The 20,467-nt window shown below is 45.5% G+C and overlaps 1 protein-coding gene across 1 annotated transcript in view; it reads left to right on the top strand.

The window, feature by feature from the left end:
* ZNF827 (zinc finger protein 827) overlaps positions 1-20,467 on the top strand; it is a gene marked incomplete at its 5' end in the record, with an annotated part of 134,412 nt that overhangs the window by 48,469 nt on the left and 65,476 nt on the right. The window contains 2 exons of the mRNA XM_080796313.1: positions 10,789-11,028; positions 13,399-13,456. Coding sequence (XP_080652439.1) covers positions 10,789-11,028; positions 13,399-13,456 — 298 coding nt within the window. The remainder of the gene's footprint in view (positions 1-10,788; positions 11,029-13,398; positions 13,457-20,467) is intronic.

Here is a 20,467-nt window from a genome sequence, read left to right as displayed (position 1 = left end):
ACCAAAGGATTTTCATTCTCGATTTTCACTGGACACACGTGAAACTGATTTCAGAATTTGTTTCGTGTGATGGACGTATTTGACTTGTGATCATCTTCTGCCTGACCACAGAGGGACCTTCTTTTTGTCACACGTGCCTCTTGTGTTGTCTAACACAAGGCAACGCTGGACCCAGAATCGAGTCCAAAACTTGTGCTACATCCATGGGCCCGGTTTTGTGGCCAATCTGAAAACACCAGCAAATGCCCCCCTGAGCTGTCTCAGCAAGGGCCTGTTGCATCGCTTGCTGGTCTGGAGGATGCGAAGGCAAGCTTAAAAATCGACAGAAGGATAAAGCCTCAAGTATTTTGCTCTGATGGAAAATAATGTTCCTTGGACCCCTGAAAGAGAATGTCCAGGGCTTACTAACTCATTATCTTTAAAGTTCAAGTTCCATTCCTTTGGGTATATCTGTTCCTTGTAGATTCAGATGGAACACCTGGTGCTCCTCACTGTATGTTTTTATTTTATTTTCAAAAATAGTTTATTATATTTATTTATTTATTTGAGAGAGAGATAGCGAGAGAGATAGCAAGAGAGAACGTGAGCAGGGGCAGGGGAGAGGGAGAAGCAGGCTTTCCACTGAGCAGGGAGCCTGATGCGGGGCTCTGTCCTAGGACCTTGAGATCATGACCTCAATCCAAGGCAGATGCTTAACTGACTGAGCCACCCAGGTACCCTGTAGGTTTTTAAAAGCTTGTTTCTAAGTTGACCCCCTACTTACCTCTGTCCAGTGAACTGTGATTTCTAGTGCACGTAGCTGAATCTTCAGATGTTTATGACTTCTTTCTGAGTTGCCAGGTTGCCTATGATAGAGGGGAAATAACTCACAGTTTTGGTGAGCCAATTCAAAAGACCAATTCTGATAAAATGTTTTTGAAATTGTTTTAGGAATCAAAAGTGTGTGTGTGTGTGTGTGTGTGTACTGCAGGTCACTGTAGGGCTTTTCTGTTCTGGAAGGTTCTTGTGTATTATTAGAAGAACCAGAGAAAAACCTGCTGCCCCACTGCTTTGTTTTACAGTGAGCATTTGCTCTCGGTTTCCCCAGGAGCAGAGGAGCAGTGTGTCCATAGGGAGTGGAGGAAACTGATCAGAGTATGTTGCCTCTCTCTGGAGTTGGCAGCACCCATGGGAAAGCCAGAGCCTTGGGTTTCGTTCCTCGGAGCAGAAATGGGGAACTTCTCCCTGCCGAGGCTCCCTGCACTCTAGGCGTCGTGGAAAGGAACCAAGAGCCACGGCATGGAGAAAAAAGAAACTGAAGATGAACTTCCCTACACCGACCCTGCACACCAATCCAGTCCCCTAAAGAAGGGAAGTTTGTGTCAGGCTGTGGGTGCTGCTTGTGTTCTGTGCAATCAGTACTTTCCAGAGACAGGGTAGGCTAGAGGAGAGGAGAGGAAGATACCATTCAGCGTGTGAGACTCAGGTTCTTCATTCCCATATAAAGAACAGGGCTGGGGCACCTGGGTGGCTTAGTGGGTTGAAACCTCTGCCTTCAGCTCAGGTCATGATCCCGGGGTCCTGGGATCGAGCCCCGTGTCAGGCTTTCTGCTCAGCGGGGAGCCTGCTTCCTCCTCTCTCTCTGCCTGCCTCTCTGCCTACTTGTGATCTCTGTCTGTCAAAAAATAAATAAAATCTTAAAAAAAAAAAAAAAAAAGAACAAGGCTAGTTTCTCTTCTCATCACCGGGGACCCAACTCCAGTCACAGGGGAAGGCCGGGCCAAGGCCACCTCACCCCCACTTTGCTTCTGTCTGAGGAGAAAGAGTCCCACGGGTGGTGTCAGACTTCTGTGGATTAACATTTCCATTTTGGCCTCAATCCGCGCCTATGCTCAGGGAGGCCTGGGGCTCCGTCTTTCCCTGAGTGATCAAGGAAACACAGGTCAACTCTTTAGCCATTTTGCTTTTGGCAAGGGCAGAGTCAAGCAAGAGAAAGCAAAGGCAGAGAGCGGGCACCTTTATCAGACGCCAGCGGGTGCCAGGCCCTGTGATAGGGTGCCGCCGTGTGAGCTCGTTTCCTGTCCCTGGTTGTTTCTTTCCCATCACCTGGTCCCCTTGCCCTGTGCTGTTGTTCACAGAGTGTCAGTAATAAACCCGCCGTGTACAGGAATCGGGTTTCATATCTGGACCATGTTTGTCGGACCAGTGAGAACCCCCGTTTCTTTGAGGATGGCCAGCTGGAGATGAAAGATTATTAATTTATTGAATTGACACGAATATCACTATACAAAGTGTACTGTTCCCACAACACATCATTGGTGTTGCTTCTACACACATTCTTTCAAGCTTCCTGTGACTCTAAAATGCTAGTTTGAGATCATGTTCGTGAGCTACCTGGAGAGAGAAGGGTCAATTTTTATTGTCCATTTCAGTGCTATTGTCAATGTTTTATCTTTTTATATTTTGGGTTTTTTTTAAAGTGTTTTTTTATTATTTGACAGAGAGAAAGAGTAGGGGGAGGGTTAGAGAGAGAGGGAGAAGCAGATTCCCTGCTGAACAGGGAGCCAGTTGTGGGCCTGATCCCAGGACCCCGAGATCATGACCTGAGCTGAAGGCAGACACTTAACTGACTGAGCCGCCAGGCGCTCCTCCTGTTTTATTTTTAAGTTCATAGCATGTATGAGTTCATAGCGCTATGCAGACCCAAGTCAAGAGACAGAGAATAGCGTCACACGCTGTGGGCTATGCTTCAGGTGATGCAGGTGACAGATACACAGTAAGAATATCGAATGTGCCAGGCCTGTGCGACATCTTGGGAGTGAAAGATGAGTTAGACTCTTGCTCACCCCCGAGAGTTCGGTGCAGAGGGGACACGCACTTGGTGAATCATAGTGGCAGCTTGCTCCAGGATTTGCAGGGGCCAAATGATCTAGAGGCTAAAGGAGCTAGGGTAGAGCGGGGAGAGAGAGGGTCCCTGGACACGGATAAAGGAATGCTGCTCACAGAGGGAACACCTGAACACAGATGACTCTTGAACAACACGGGTTGGGATCGTACTGTCCGCTTCTACACGGATCCACGTATACATGGTTTTTTTTTGATAATTACAGTACAGTGCCTTAAATGTCTCTTCCTTATGATCTTCTGACATTTTGTTTTCTCTAGCTTACTTTACCGTAAGAACACTGTTTATGAGACATATAACTGACAAAATACGTGCTCATTGGCTGTACGTAATCAGTCAGGCTTCTGGTCAGCAGTAGGCTATGAGTAGTTCAGTCTTGGGGGAGTCAGACGTGACATGTGAATTTTCGACTGTGTCGGGGGAGGAGGGCTCACGTGGTTCAAAGGCCAAGTGTACTTTTGAAATCTGAACAGGACGTTACCGGGGTGTTTCGGAAGGGGATAGGGGGAGGAAGAGCATGGCATGTGGAGGCGACTGGAATATTGCATATTGTGGAGCACAGAGGTATCTGCAGGTGTGCGGAGGGATGATGGGGGGCTGGGGCTTTACAGGGGACAGAAACTAAGGGAAGGAATCGTCCAAGGGTGCAGGAGCCCCAGGGCAGGAATGCTGTGGGCCCCTCCGACAGGCCTGCAGGCTAGAAGCACGCGGCTCTCATGAAGGTACCTGGGGTGTCTCTGTCCTTCTGTCTGGGTTTCCATGAAACCCCGCGCCGGGCCGCTCCCTCGCCTCCTCTTTCCTTCACTCTTTCTTCCTCCTTCCATCTAAGAGTAGAGGTACCGGTCCCACCCCATCCGGTGCTTTCTACTCCCCTTGCCTTGGATCTTATCACGTTCTCTGGAGTCGGATGCCCCCCCGGTCTGTGTGTCACCGGTGACTCCCCTCTTACTGCCCACAGCCATTCCACCCTCCCCTTCCTGCAGGGATTCTAAGTACTTAGCCAAAACGGAACTGGAAACGCCCCTCCCCTCCGTTATTTCTCCACCGCCCGACTTTTCTATTTTTCCTACTCCTGTTGAGAGCATCTCCCAAACCTCAAGGCTTAGAAGTCATAGAATTATTTTATTCGTCACGCTACCTCCGGCCGTGTACAAACTTTCTTCGTAATTCCTCTCACATCGGTCTCTTCATTCTTCCTTCAGACTCCTAGCCAGGCAACTCCAGTTCCTCCCCATTCAACCTCTAGAATATCCTGTGAATCTTTTCTGTCCCCCTGACCTTTCGTTCAGGCCCTCGGCGTCTCCTTGCTTGGATTACCACCGTAAGCTCCTAACAACTGCCCCCATTTCCACTTCCTCCCGGGCCTTCCAAGTGCCACTGCCAGGTTGGCCTTCTGAAGTGCAACCTGATCGCGCTCCTCCCCTGGGCAGACCTCCCAAATGCTCGCTCCTCCTTTGCCCCCATTCTGTCCCGGCTTCCGGGCCCTGCCGAAGATGCCACGTTCTACCCCTGCCTATCTCTCCAGTTTTATTTCTCTGGAGTATAGTATGACTGTCTTTGTTAAACGGTTGTTCAGTAGAGGAGTTGGCTTCAGCACCGAGGTTCCAGTATGAAGAATTTTAAGGGAAGAGAAGGAAAGGGAGAAAGAAAGGGAGGGAGGGGAAGGGATGGGAACAGGGGTGGGGGGGCAGGAAGGAGGAAGGAAGGAAGCCAGGAGGGAGGAAGAGGAAGAAAGGGAAGGGAGAGGGAGAGGGGGGAGGAGGGAAGGGAAGGAGAAAGGACGGGAACTCTGTCCTGGAGTCAGAAAATAGAAAGGTGGTTGCTCTGGTATTCCCACGATTGTGGGGAAAAAAGGGGAATGGGGAGTTAGTGGTGAAGGAGTAGGGAAGATGAAAAATTCTGGAGATGGATGGTGATGATGGTGCAACAATGTGAATGTACTTAATGCCACTGAACTTGACACTTAAAAATAACTAAAGTGATCAATTTTACCACACACACTACTCTTGGACCTCTTGGCCAAACTGAGAGTATAAAAGTGAGTGGCGATTGAAGATGGGGGTGAGGGAATCTTGGAGACAACTGTGCTGTGCTCCCCACACTGCAGGGTGGCAGGGATGCGGGAAGGGGTACCGGCCTCACTCCAAATCTAGAGAGCACAGCTTAAGGGACACCCCCTGGGGCGTTTGTCATCTGTTTTCCTCAGGTGGGGAGCCCTGTGCACTGGCATCCCATGTCTGCCTTGGGAAAGCTAGAGGGTGGGAAATGGCCAGCTGCTTTGGGGACTGCATGCATGAGAGATGCTGCTGTGTGGTGGGGGAGGGGGGCGGGGACTGAGCTTGTGTTCTTTGTCCTGTCAAGTACAGAGGCAGCGGTCAACCCTGGCCCCAGTGTAGACCATTTTCACCCAGAAGGGCTGGCCTGGGTATGGCCTTAAGTGCCTTCTGGTGGGGCCGCCTAGACCATTGGTGGTTGCACAATGACAAAATGGGATGGACAGGTGGATTCTTAGGGCAGTGGAGGGAATAAGGGACCACAGACAAGAGGGAGTTCAGCCACATAAAGGAATCTTTAGGGGAAAGATCACTTCAAAGCTATAGGCCTCGGGGCTCCTGGGTGGCTCAGTGGGTTAAGCCTCTGCCTTCGGCTTAGGTCATGATCCCAGGGTCCTGGGATCAAGCCCCGAATCGGGCTCTCTGCTCAGCAGGGAGCCTGCTTCCCTTCCGCTCTCCCTGCCTACTTGTGATCTCTGTCTGTCAAATAAATAAATAAAATCTTAAAAAAAAAAAAAAAAGCTATAGGTCTCTGAAGAGCCCACACTTGAATCCCATGAGAGAAACACCTGCTGGTCTAAATAGGGTGAAACTGTTCTAGAATGGCATGGCAAAGAGCTTTCCATCCTCTCTCCCCCCTTCTCCTCTAGTCTTTTCTAGGGTCTGGAAAGACAGATAGTGTGCTGGGGAGAAGGCAACAGGAGAGGGAGAAGAGCTGATGTGATTCCCTCCCCCACAAAAAGCTACCTGTAGACCCTTTCAGGGAGGGGCAAGGTCTCCCCTCCCAGGAGGTGGAACTGTAAACTAACAAATGGATTGGAACGTCTGGATTCTGAATCAAGACCATTTTGCTGTTTAGAGGACTGTAAGGCTTTGTATTATCTAAGAATTAATCAGGTTATGGGGCCTGAGTTTTCACCCAGGGACAGGAGAGGAACTCTTCCTATAGGGCAGGCTTAATGAGACAGTGGAAGACAGAAGTCGAGCTGCTTTTATGTTTATACCTTGTGAGTCTCGCTTTCTCAGGGTGCCATTTCCATCTCTCGATTCGGGCCCTCCAGCCAACACAGCCGACATGATATTCCCCAAACACCCCAGGCAGAGTACAATTCCACCTTTGTGCTTGGGTTCCCGGTCTTCCTTGACTCCTCTTCCCACACTGCATTTTAATTTTACCTCTTTTACTAGAGGGCTGTTCATACTTGTCTGATCACTCATGTAGATTTACAGTGCTTGAGGGCAAGAGCCATGTCGTCTTTGCCTCTGTATCCCACATCTCCGCCATCATAGTACATAGTACCTAGTAGACACAGTACATAGTACCTAGTAGACACAGTACATACTACATAGTACCTAGTAGACATTTTTCAAATGGTGGGATGACCAAATGACTGATGAATGAAGTAATACTAATTGATCATTACTTATGTGTACTGTGTTTGTGAAAGTAGAAAAGACCGTATTATGAAATTCTCATGGCTTTTTCCCCTGCGGTTGCCAAGCAAGTTTGAATCGGACTTATCTGATTTGCAAACCCACTCTTGCAATGCCACCAGGCATACACAGTGTTCTAAATGCTTCTAAAAGAGGAAATAATCATCTTTTTTTATGGGCATATGTAGTCATTTTTTATTTTCTACAAATGTAAGTAAATGGCGGAATATCTGTATTGATCATAGAAAAATTACAAGATACAAGTGAGCATTGCAATAAACAGTCACCTACAACCCACCTCCCAGGCATAACCTTACTGTTAACACTGTCTCTCATCTTTTTCCACGTGCCAGTTTTTTTCTCAGAATAGCAGTATAGGCCATTTGGGGTAAAATTAGTATTTGTCCTGTTACTTTAGGAAGAGATTCTAAAAGGACTTATGATATGTGTGAGAGGGAAGGTGATAGGAAAGGGTAAACCCTGGATAATAGACATGTTCCTGAGTGTGGGAGTCAAAGTGAGTTAAGAGTTAGTAAAAAGATTAATTCAACCACTGTGTTGTCAGGACATCTTAGGCAAAGGCCAGAGAGGACCCGTAGGATCTCTGGCCGACTTAGGATCTGTTCCTAAATCAGCCTGTCTCCTCCCTCCTAGGCCAGCCTGTCCAGGCACCAGGCTGAGATGGTGATAAATATGGGGGGGGACCTTAAGCTAAAGAGGAGCTTTTCTTTCTCATTTGCCTTGGGTTCTGATTAAATTTGGGGGAAGGGAGTTGAAAACCGAAGTGTGGCAAAAACTCTACAGCAGGGGTTTTCCGTTGGGAGATTTTGCCCCCAGAGAATATTGGCAACATCTGGAGTTATTCATGGTTGTCACAGCTGGAGGATGAGTGCTACTGAAACCCAGTAGGTGGAAATCGGAGATGTTGCCAACCATCCTACAACACACAGCACAGCCTCCCCAAGTAAAGAAGGATCTGGGCCCAGATGTCAGCAGGGCTGAGGTTAAGAATCCCTGCTTTAACAACAACAACAACAACAACAACAAAAAAGGCAAGAGAACAGTTGGCAAATATTTTCTTATATATTTCTTATATTATGTCTCACTCGCCCATGGAGAGATGTCAGCTTGAAAACTCTTTGAGTCTGGAGTCTAAAAGGGGGATTAAAAATGCTAGAGGTTTTTATCATTAATCGGTCTTTTGTGCATTCTTGAAAGGTCAAGAGTTGTCGTAAGGAAGGGCAGAAAGCACTTCATGTAAATCATACCTGAAGTTATCCCAAGAAGCTTTCAAAACCTGATACCATTCAAGCCCCTGGTACCCGTAGCCAGATGATTTTTTAACCCAGGGGCAAAGCTGGGGAAAGGAGATGGAAAAAGAGTAAGATACTGGAGCTTCTTTCTAGCTTTGCTCTTCGTAGCATTGAGATTTTTGTGAAATTAAGGGACTCCTTTTCTAGTCTATTGTGTTTGTCTTCAAGCCTTGGAATGACTTGCAGGGTTCAGAGACATCATTAAGTACCTGTGTCACTGACCCCACTGTTTATTTTCCAAACATTACATACTTTGAGGGAGCACAGAGGGGGAAGTGTGCGTTGTGACTGCACCTATGGGTGAGGTGGCTAGAGGTCATGGTGGCTGTCAGGTCATCAGATCCCTAAGAGGTGTTAAAGGGTACGGTTCGTCCTCCAGAAGCAGTCAGGAGGACTACAGATCGAGGCAAAGAAGCTAGGCGTTTGACTTTGAAAGCTTCATATTCTTTTCTTTTCTTTTAAGCATGATTGAATCAACTTGGTTTTTGTGAGCCTCACAGATACGTGGAGAAACAACAGCTTGGCAGGAGCTGGGAAAGGGGGAAGGGATCTAAATTAAATATAACAGTTGCTTGGCAATTTAGTTGCTGACAAAAAAACAAGTCATTTACTCTGAAAACCATGTGTAATATGCCGGGAAGGAGCAAAGACCAATTATCCCACTTCTTACGTAGCTTTTATTGACAACACTATATTAATTGTAATTATTCAATTAAAAGTGCTCTTCCGACTTCTTTACTACAACTCAATAAACGGCACATGTACTTGGCTTTCACCCTGTCTCATGCTTTGTAAGGACTGTGTCGCTCTCTAGCCGTCCAGCTTACAGCAGGGAGGTTCCCCTTTCACATCTGTCCCGCCTGCTTCCTACTGCTGCTTCTTGCTATACCATCCACCCATCACAAATTACCACAAATGGGACGCCTGGGTGGCTCAGTTGGTTAAGCAGCTGCCTTCGGCTCAGGTCATGATCCCGGTGTCCTGGGATCGAGTCCCACATCGGGCTCCTTGCTCGGCAGGGAGCCTGCTTCTCTCTCTGTCTCTGCCTGCCACTCTGCCTATGCTCGCTCTCTCGCTCTCTCGCTCTCTCTGACAAAAAAAAAAAAAAAAAAAAAAAAAAAAATTACCACAAACTTTGTAACCTAAAACAACAGAAATGTATTCCCTTGCAGTCTGGAGGCCAGAAGTCCGAAATCTGAAGGTTCTAGGGGAGCCCCTTTCCTTACCTCTCCCAGTTTTTGGCGGCTCTAGGAAATCCTTAACTTGTGACCACCATGACTCTAATTTCTTGTCTTGCTCCCATCATTAACAGAATCCATTGACTGGGTGGCTTATTCGCGACAAAAAATGTATTTCTCACAGATCTGGAGGCTGGCAAGTCTGAAATCAAAGAGCCTAAACATTTGCTGCCTGGGCACTCTCTGGAGCCTTCGTTTTGTACATGAGGGCTTCATCCTCGTGACTAATCACCTCAGATATTATCACACTGGGTATGGGGTTTCACTGCATTAATTTTGGGGCAGAGGGTGGAACACATGCTCAGTCCAGAGCACTGTCTCTGTTTTCACGTGCCCTTCCTATGTCTCGTCCTTATCTTCCTATTTGAAGGACACTTATTATTGGTTTTAGGGCTTACCTGGGTAATCTAGAATGATCTCATCTTGAGAACCTTAACTGAATCGCATCTGCAAATACACTTTTTCCAAATTAGGTGACATTCACACGTTCCTGGGGTTAGGACATAGGCAGAATTTGAGGGGCCACCCCTCAACCCACTATTCTATGCTCTTTTTTTCTTTCCCAGAATGCTGAGTATATTATAGTTACTAATAAATGCTTATTGATTCGAAAGTGTGCTCATTTCAAAGTGGCCCAAATTAATGGCTGGGCTAATTGCCCCACCTTGTTTCAAAGAGGCTCTGTCATTAGCAATACAGAATGCATGGACATAAAAACAGTCTGACTTGGCAAGGCGAATGTATGTTTCCGACTAAAGATCAAACATCTAATAGTCACACCTAAAGCAAAAACAGTCAGTAAATTGAACCATTATTATAACCTGTAAGATTGCTGTTTTTCTAAGTGTTGGTCCTTGGGCTGCAATTAACTTCCTAGGTGGTCTTGAGGATTACTAGCTCCCAGCAAGGTATGAATGTCTCAGTTGAATCGACCCTGTTTACCCTTTATTAATTTCGGTGCCCTGGAAGAGAGAGAGAAAAAAACTGGTCAGGGCTTTAAAAATAGAGGGAGACAATTGTCATATTAAAATGTTCGCTTTGATTGGATTCGCTGAAATGAGTAAGTCCTGAAACGGGGACAGACGTTCACCATGTTCTCTGTTACTTCTGGGAGCAGTATAGCAGGGAGGATGGAGTACATGGGGGTGTGGCCGGGAGACCCTGGTCGCCGGACCCCGAGTGCTAGATTCGGAGACCTGGCTGGGCCTTGGGCAAGCCACTTACTCTCTCTGGGCTTCTGTTCCCTACCTTTTCAGGAAACCAGGTGGGCTGAACTAGCAGTTTTTCCGTCTGTGTGTCGTGTGCTGTGGTGCTTGTCTCACCTGCTCCCAGAAACGATCCCGGTGGTTCTCTCTATGATTAGAAACTGGGTTTGATGGGGCGCCTGGGTGGCTCAGTGGGTTAAGCCTCTGCCTTCGGCTCAGGTCATGATCCCAGGGTCCTGGGATCGAGCCCTGCATCGGGCTCTCTGCTCAGCAGGGAGCCTGCTTCCCTTCCTCTCTCTGCCTGCCTCTCTGCCTACTTGTGATCTCTGTCTGTCAAATAAATAAATAAAATCTTAGGGGAAAAAAAGGAAAAGAAACTGGGTTTGGTTCAGAATTTTAAAACCGTGGTGTTCTGGTTTCTCCTCCTTCACCTGCTTGCAGCGGAGAGCTACAAGGAGACTCAGATGGTGAAGATTAAAGAGGAGCCCATGGAGGTCGACATCCAGGACTCGCATGTCTCGGTATCACCCAGCCGGAATGTTGGCTATAGCACTTTAATCGGGCGAGAGAAAACCGAACCCTTACAGAAGATGCCAGAGGGCAGAGTGCCCCCAGAGAGAAACCTCTTCAGTCAGGACATCTCTGTGAAGATGGCTTCCGAGCTTCTCTTTCAACTGTCAGGTACATTTCTGTGCAGAAAAATGTCAATAATTGGGAATAATTGGAAGGAAAGCCACTCTAACAAAGTAAAAACACCCGCATTATAGAATTTCTCAGGCAGAAATCAATTTTGTTACTTTAACATGCATACTGCCACTCAAACTAACAGTTAATAAAATGTTGCCAAGTGGAACTCCTGCCAAACTTTCTTTAATAAATAGTTAAGAATCACTTGAAATTAGAACTCTATTCAGCTCCGTGCAAATGATCCCTGTTGACTAGGCTAAACATCTCACCTCGACTTTTGCTTAAGCAGTTGATCTGATTAACAGCCTCTTGTTTTTTTTTCCCGAATGTTCAAAAGATAAACTTCAATTTACTCCAACAGTGACTGAATTACCATGAATTCCAAATTAGTGCGGTTTGAATTAAGATTTTACTGTATCTTGCCAAAAAAAAAAAAAATCAAGAAAAGGGAGTAGATGAAAATGTGAGGACTCTTTCCAACTATCCCCTTGCAGAGCGTTTTTCTATAAAGCGATCGTTTCTACTTTGAATATTTGGAATTCACAGGTGTAGGAATTACCAGCTCAGCTAAGTGTCCTGATAGAACAGTTGATGGTCCTCTTGGTTACCTTTGTTAACTCTTTCAAGCTGCATAGTGTTGGTCTTGAACAAATTTAACATGCTGTTATTATTTGAACATGATTGAGATTGAAGATATAGACACATACAAGATTCAGATTCATTGAGATACACAGAGCTTGTCCACACTCAAGCATTAGCCTGCGTAGAGAAGTTCATGCATCAGTAGAGTTTGTTACGAATGTTTGAGAAGCTCTGTTTCATTACGGATAGCATATTCAAAACGCCACGAGATGCCTCATTATTTAAGTATTCACTTGCTTTCCCTGTTAAGAAAAATATCAGGGAGAAGAAGCTAGAATCTGCATACCATCATGATAGTTCACTTTGTTGTTGGCCTGGTGACACACGCCAGAGCTTGAAACTATCAGTTGGTCCCGAAAATGGTGGCCTCCTGCTTCTCAAACAGGGATTGTTCTTTGTGCAAAGCCTTGCAGTAATGGAAATAGTTAATTCCATAAACTTTACAGGACACGTGGATCGTCCCACGCTCCCCAAAGCTCCAAATCCTACAAGATTCTTTTCTTTTCTTTTTTTTAAACTAGCAGAAAGCATATCTAGAAACAATATAACTTTGAAAATGACTTAGCAGTTACAATTTGCAAAAGTGAGGCCAATGTGTGGTTCTTTTCAGAAAGTCTCTGTCTCTCCCAGTACATTATCACTGTCTGCTATCAGTGACAAACTTTGTGTCTGAGAGTTCTCACCCGGGCACTGTCACTTACTGCCTGGGTGACCTCAAGCAAGTCTTTTAGCCCCGATTTCCTGCTCTCTAAAAGAATACTGCCTCTGAATCCAAATCCAGCCTCGTTGTCATTGTCTAGTGCACAGAAAGCGACCGTCCACACCAACTTGCGCGTAGCCGTTTCAGACTAGTGTTACAAGTATTAGGTAGATGTTGTAAGTCTTTCGTTTTTCCAAATTATCTGTTTAAATTTGTTCAAAAATCCCTAAGATCGGGATTTTTTTATTTGCTCTGCCGCGGAAACCTGAAACCGTCGTCGAGCTGGCCAGGTTTTCGCTGCTTGCTGAAGCCGTTGAGGGCTGTGACAGTCAGGGCAGAACCCTCCCATTTGAACTGGATTGGGAAGGCCGGAGTTCAACTCTTGTGTTCTTGAAAGCTAATTAAATAATTCCTGACAGCTGGTAGATACAGACCTCAAGACAGAAAAGGGAGGGTTTACCTCTGCTTGTCTAATGATATTTTTTTGTCCCTGGTGACATTTATCAGAATAAGCGCTCGATGACTGCAGAACCCAGAGGTCTTATGGCTGTTTTTATATCCCCTCGCACAAAGGGGCCTGACAATACAGAATGCTTAAAGGTTGTCATCAAAGTCAGAAGCGGAACAGTTGCAACAACTGCAATTTTCATGCTGAATCAGAGGAAAGCAGAAATTTTCAGCTGGGGAAACATGTAGTAGGAATAACGGGTTCTGGTGCGCATCTCTCTGTGTGTATGTGTGCTTATTAAGGCCTCATTAAAATCAGACAACACACTTGAAATTTGCCAGTGAGTGTTTCCCTTTGATTGGTTTTTACTAAGATGTTTTTGTGGATGCTGTCTATATGCTTTTAATGATTGTCTTTACGAATAAGACAGGGAGGGTTTGAATATTTACAAAGGAAACCAAAAGAAAACCACAAGAGAGAAAAAGAAACGTTGAGGGAGTTTCTGTTTAAGCCTTAGAGACACAAATTGAGTAAGAACAACCTACAAGGGATGTTTCATTTTTTCTTCTTACAGAAAAAGTGAGCAAAGAGCACAATCACACAAAAGAAAACACCATTCGGACGACCACCAGGTAGGCCATTTTGGGGAAGGGGGGGTCCCCTCAGAGCGCCCCCTGTGCGGGCCATCAGGCCCCGATCACGCGTGGCGCGTTGTTCCCCAAACTCTTTTCTCCCACTGGGTTCAAAGGAGTCATGCCTTTTGCCCCCAGTTTGTGTTAGAAATTTTGTGGAAATAATACAGAAAGCAACAGCGCCAAGGGGGAAGACCACTAATATTTATCAAACATCTAATAGCTGTTACTTGGCTGGAGAATTTTCCAGATGTTTTTGTTTTGTTTTTATTCCTTATAATAGTTTTGTGAAGTAGGTCATATTATTATTCTCTTTGCAGAAGTTTTTTGACTTGGGAGTTTAAATGGGTGGCACAGCTGGAGTCGGGGGCTGGGTCCGTATCTCAGGAAGGCTTCACCCAGTCAGGAGACCAAGGTTCTTACTGCAGCTGTGTTCCTAAGTAGCTCCGCAGGTGTGGACGGATCACTGGTCACCAAGGATATCCCAGCTTTTTACCTCACAGCATTGTTAGGAGGGGAGAACATTTTCAAGCGAGAGAAAATGCTTCAAAAGGCTGCAGGAAGACCTTTGTCATTAACAGCTGTAGATAAGGATGCTGTGCATCTGCCAAAGGCAGTTTGAGGAGGTCAGCCAAGGTGGGCTGCCCATCCGTTGGCCAGATGGGAGGAGGAGGACCAGCCGCGCCACCACTCATCCCCAGCCTGAAAGGCCATCCTGACCCCAACTGTGCTCCACTAGCGCCTACCCCACCACTGCGAGAAAGGAACCCCAGAGGAGATAGGAGCTCTAGCTTTCAAGGACCGTCCCCCCCACCCTCAGACCCCCCTCTCCAGTCCCTGGGTTAGCCCCAGAAGCGGGCTTTACCAGATGAAATAGGAACAGGGAGAACGAGACGTGAGCTCCCAAGAAGGCTTGGAACTAAGCTTTCGAGAGCAAACGTCGTTTCTTCCTGATGGGAACAGTTGACTGGTTTGGTGTTTTTAGTTCTTGCAACGAAGGATAAATGATGTTTTTCTCTTTTGAGGTGGTATGAGTCAACCTCAGAGCATCATCAGGCATGTGCTCATCTGAACCTTAACCTGAGTTGTTTTTTCCTTTTTAATTCTATGAATTGGAATTTAGGGGTATCAAATGTCAAACGGTAATTAGAACAGAGCCAGCTGGCCTCACATGAAGTTTGTATAGTACTAGGAAAACGAAACCTGCTGTAACGGAACGGAAGAGGGGCACAGCCTTGTCTTGGTGTATTAAGTACACAGTTGGGAAATGGGTCTTTCGATCTGGGCTGCACATTGTTTTGGGAAATGGGTCTGGGGGCTGGGAGGGCTATTTGTCTATTAAGTTGGAAGCCCGAATAGGAGATGTCACCTGCTGCAGATTCCAGTGGACCGTCCACATGTCATCTTATGACTATTTAGTATCTATGCTTGCATCCATGGCTGTCAACCCATGAAGTTGTCCTGATTGGGAGACAAGGAAAGACAGCAGACTAAAATAATCAATGTTCATTTTAATTGCTTCCATAGGTTTGTTGAAGTGTCACGGGTCAGCTTCCTTAGAAGCTGAGCCCAAGACAAGGATTCCTGGGAAGGGACTCTATTGAGGGAGTGCTCTCAGAGGACTCTGCTGGGAAGTGAAGGTGGCAGGAGAGGGAAGGGGACATCGTGGAGCAAGGACGTAGTTTTCGCTGGGTTCCAGCTTTAGCTTGATCCCACAGAGAATTCTGGAACATGAATTGCACCACAGGGTAAAGCCTGCCTGGAGGCAAGGGGGCCAGCTCTTTGGACCTCCATGCTGTTCACTAGCTTCGGGTCACGCCCAGCAGGGAATATGGAACCTCCTTGTTGCAGAGGCTCCAAGGGTGAAGGCAGTTCCCCCTCGCCGTTCACAGCCAGCACGGCCGGCCACTTGCTCGCTCGCTCGCTTGCTCTCTCGTGGTGAGCCCACTAATGAAGTAAAGGAATTCTGGGCAGGACCCAACAGCACCCCCTGTGGGCTTTCTGCTAGATCTTTAAGATCACATCATAATATGTATATAACAGAAAGGTATGCTGCAAAGGTGTGTTATTTTATGCTTTTCAGGTGTTCTCTGGGAAGACTAAGAGGAGGTTTGAACTAGCCCCAAATGAGTGAAATGCGTCTCATAGCCTAAATTGCCTTGGCTACAGCTAGAGCATAATTATAGGATAGAAGAGAATTTTTTTTAGCCATTTGGCAAAAATGAGGCAATCTTTAAATTCTTCTCTTGCTGGGAGAATATGAGTAAGAAGAAATCCAAATCAGATCTTTTGCCCAAAGCAGAGGAAGAGGTGCTTGCCGAGAGCCCCCAATATGGTAAGCGTTCATCAAGCAGCATTACAGAATTCTGGGTTTATTCTCCTTCTATAGAATCCTTGGTGTGTTTTTATTCCTTTGAGTAGGAATCTGTTCAATTAGACTCTCCTCAAACAGATCTCTTTTTTACCTTCTCACCTCATTACTTCGGGCAGAATAGAATCAAGCATCTCTGTGCCAAGAAATCCTCCTTAACCTCAATTAACTGATGGCAGGGAAAGGGGGAAAAAATGCCAGCTCCCTCTCTTGTTCGATTCCTGTTTTAGAAGGAACTCTTATTCTGTATGCATAAGGTCAGCTCATGGGGGTTACTTTTTAAGGTAGGATTTGCAATACTTTTCAAAAAGAATGACATCAGGCCTCCAAATTTCCTTATCTCTGGATCTTTAGGTACTTAGTGGGATCTTCTTCTAGGTCCAGAAGAATCTGGCTGTCCAGAACAGTGACTCGTGATTGCAGTCAAGTTGAGAATCTGCCACGTTTGAGAGTTGCTAGATACACTGAAGATAGTTTAATTCTGAAGGGCGGGCCTTGGTATGTTGACCGTAGCACAGTACAGAGGGTCAGGCTCTTCCAGATGCCAGGGGGTACCTGAGCTCCTCCACTCAGTGAGATCTCCTGGCCCTAGAGTCTGGATATCCAGGGCACCAAGAGCAGAGAAGAGATGTGCAATCCTGGAAGAAGGCAGCTGATTCTCTTTCCCTGTCCTGTATAAACCCACAACTTTCTCCACAGTTGTTTGTCATTTTTTGGTCTTGACTTTCATTCCAACCACAAGAACTAAGGAAAAGTGTAGCAGCCTAGGAAGAAACACTGTAGCTTGGCATTCCACTATGTGCTTAACCAAGGAGAGAAGACGTGGGGTGCGGATTTCCATGCCTGGGCACCAAGAGAGCATGAAGCTTGGGAATGTGTGTACGGCCCACCATCCATCATATCCCACCATATCCCATACGGGCTGATAGTTGTGCCTCCCTCCTCTTCAGATCCTTTCCACTGGCATTTCTGCTGTTTGTTAATATCTCTATTATAAGATGGGCAGATAAGGAGAGAGAAAATGATGTTAGACAGCATTCCTTGTTAGCAATTAAAAAAAAAAGTTTAGGTGAGGCTAAAGGTTGAAACGGGGAGCTAGCAAGTTTCTGGGTCATTGGCTCTCTACCTCATTTAAAAAAAAAACAAAACTCTTTCAGTGGAAAATTTCAAACATATGCAAAAGTAGAGAAAGTACCCATCACTCAATCTGAACAATGATCATCTCGTGACCCTTGTTGAAAGGTCTCCTCCTTTTGTTCCCCCTCCCCCTGAATTATTTTAAACAAATCCCAGACATCATTTTAAGAATGTGTTTGAGAAAGCTTTTTCTTTCGCCCCAAGAACTGAGACCCAGCTGCTTAAATTAGTATCATCTTCCCAAAAGTAAAGGAGGAAAACAGTCTACCGGAGTGCACTGTGTAGCCAGGCAGAGAAATCAATCTACTTACCAGCTGAAATGATTGGGTCATGTGGTCCTGCTCACCAATGCCTTGACCCTAACCCCTCCACCCTTGTTTGTGCCCTCCTAGGGGCACCTCCACTGAATCAGTCCTTTAGTTGGAACTTCACTGTAAATGCTAAAACAGCAGTTCTTTTGCCTGTTTAACCTCAGAGTCTAGCAAATTCAATCTAAGTGTTAAGAAGGCTGTGCATCTCCTTTGAGATAGTGTGTGGACGGAGCGTTCTTAATGCCATTCTGCCTGATAAATGAGATGAGGAGACAGTCCAGCCAGACCCAGGAGAACAGAAGGACTGAACACTTAAGAGACTAATAAAATCCTGATTTTTTATTTCCTTTCCTAGCACACGCCTAGATTCTGCAGGGAATAGATAACCAGCTAATATGATCATTTGTTGATGAAAATATATGAGGCATGATATCATAACCAGATCCCAAAGTTTAATGGAATAAAAAGAAGATCTACATCTTCTGACATGGACCATCACCCCGCCAGATGCTGGATAAGATCGAAATAGGAAAATGGAACCCTAGAGTAAGAATCAGATAGCTCCTGGCAGGTGAATTGGACATGCTCAATGTTGTGTAACACCATGAACGTCAAACAATGGCTGCCAAGAACCCTCTCTTGGTTATTTGTTCTCTCTCTTACCCATTAATAATTCAGTGTCCATGGGGATATAAGATTGCAGGCCTTAAGAAAAACTTCTCACACCTGGCTTGCTTTATTCCAAAAGTAAGGAAGTGTTTACCTGAATTGTCCTTTTCCCCATTAGAAGACAAAAAGCAGAAGTGGGAAAATTGGAGAAAGGTAGACTTGTATCATGCCATGCCAACCAACATTTAATTTGCCCAATTTTCAGAACTTGGAATGTGGACTCTTCGTTATGATTTAGATAATGGCACTTACAGTGCTCACTAAAAGACGTATGCACTTGGAAGTGTCCAATATAGAATTTTTCTATGTGGTCATTTGGATGCATATCCTTAAATATTTATGATTCAGTAATAGAAGTTGCACACATTTGGAAAAGCATCAATTTGTACAATTTCCTCTTTTCATTTTTTTGGAAGGCCAAAGAGAATAATGCTCTATTACCTTAAAAAGTGAAACATTACTTACAAAGAACATTGGGTTAGACAAAAGCAATTAAGAAAATAAACAAGAAAGAAAACACATGAAATTGGTGATTTTTGAGTAGTTCTCCACATTTTTCATTACCCATTAAATGTAAGGACTTTAAAATTAAATGCATTGAGATTCCATTTCTAAAAAAATGGAATTTGCTACTAATTTCATGGAGTTCCTTCAATTAAGACATTCAGTGCTTTTTTTGGTGAAGTCAAGGCTCTTGGAGGGCCATATGGTGCCCTTGCAAACTTTGACACTTTTCCTCAAGATACTGCCATCTACTGGAATACTGTCACAATAAATACATACATTTTGATACCTGTGATTAAGCAGCTCCCTGTGAGTAAGCAGGTTGTGCAGTGCACAACCTGAACCACTGTCCACAGCTGCTCTGGCACAAATGTTGATTGTCTTTTCATTGGCAATACATCCTTTTGAACTTATCTTTGAGTTTTAAGTTTTCAAAGAAATTAAAGCCATCCTTGAAAACAGTAGATTGTTTTGTTTTGTTTTGTTTTACATATAGCCTGAAATTATTTTGTCCATTGCTGCCACTTGGGTTTTTTTCCTTTTTATTTCACCAGACCTTTCTCAGTACTTTTTATTCCTGCACTGTATTTGTCCTGTATCACCTGTATCACCCCTGCCATTCTTTCCATCTGTGATGCCTATATTGAACTGTTACAGTTGAAACAATATGCTTCCAGAACCATTTGGTATTGTGTTATTGTAAAGAGACAAGTTTAAATCTCTCTTTGAGAATCTAAAAGAGGGCTGTGCCTCTTCTTCATTTCCCACAAGCTCTGCTGCCTTTCCTTCTGGCAGCTTACACCAGTGGTCCATCTTGTTTGTGTAACTCAGAATAGCCAGGAATAAAGTATAATTGTGTCAGGCTCTCTAAGTAGACATCCAGCTTTGTCCCTCAGCCACCTTTGAAAGGTTATGCAGGGGTGACATGACCAAAAGGTATATGTGGTTTAGGTGCTAGCCCAGTCCTGTTCTTCCTATCTGGGATTTTCTCGCAAGAGTGTCTCCGTGGTTGTCACTAGAAGCATATCAGATATAGAAGGGTTGGCCTCTGTTGAGGGGTGAAAAGTCCTCTTGGGTGATGCAGACCAGAGAGCATCCACATTCACCAGCGTTACTCACAACTTCCACAGGACAGAGTCTTGGGTCACGGCAAAGAAGACTGAGTTCATCTGTTCTCGGCTCACCTGAGCAGAAAGCCTGTTGTCCTTGTTTATGCTTAAAGTCCGAGTCCCGTGGGAGATCCAGGTCCCTCACAAGCTGACATTTCGTGGATCCGGACGTGCAGGTTCACTTCCGTGGTCTGCGGTTGGCTCCGGCTCCCTGGGTCTGGCCTCGCCGCCTCAGCGGCCCTCCACAAGGCCTGGCATTGTGCTCCTTGTCCTGAGAAGTTTCATGGCCCCACAGTGGATGAATGCTCGAGCTACAGCAGCAGGAATTGTTCCTTGAAAACTTGGTGTTAGCTTGTACAGACTGGCCTGCTTCTGAGGCAACCCGAAATAGAAGGCGTTTGTGCTGTTGAAAGAAGAAAATTTAAAAGACATTACCAATATATATTTCTTCGTAAGATGCTCTGATGTTCTCTGATATTTTCAGCGGCCTCTCCCTTCTGTAGCTTTTGGCCTTCCTCCAGCTAAAGTTGCCCGATCCTGGTGGAATCCTGATTTACAGACAGTTGTGCCCACCTGGGTCTTAACACTGCCTTCCATTATATCATCCCTCGGCTTACTCTTTAAAAAAACTAAGAGTCTCTTTAACAATGAAGAGTCCTACACTGTAAAACTGAGTCTTTTTTTAAGTGTTTTTGGGTTTTTTTTAGATTATTTATTTATTTATTTGACAGACAGAGATCACAAGTAGGCAGAGAGGCAGGCAGAGAGAGAGGAGGAAGCAGGCTCCCCGCGGAGCAGAGAGCCCGATGTGGGGCTCGATCCCAGAACCCTGGGATCATGACCTGAGCCGAAGGCAGAGGCTTTAACCCACTGAGCCACCCAGGCGCCCCTCTTTTTTTAAGTTTTAAAA

The sequence above is a fragment of the Martes martes genome, assembly GCF_963455335.1.
Source record: "Martes martes genome assembly, chromosome: 2".
NCBI lineage: Eukaryota > Metazoa > Chordata > Mammalia > Carnivora > Mustelidae > Martes > Martes martes.
This window is presented reverse-complemented; position numbering and strand designations above follow the sequence as displayed.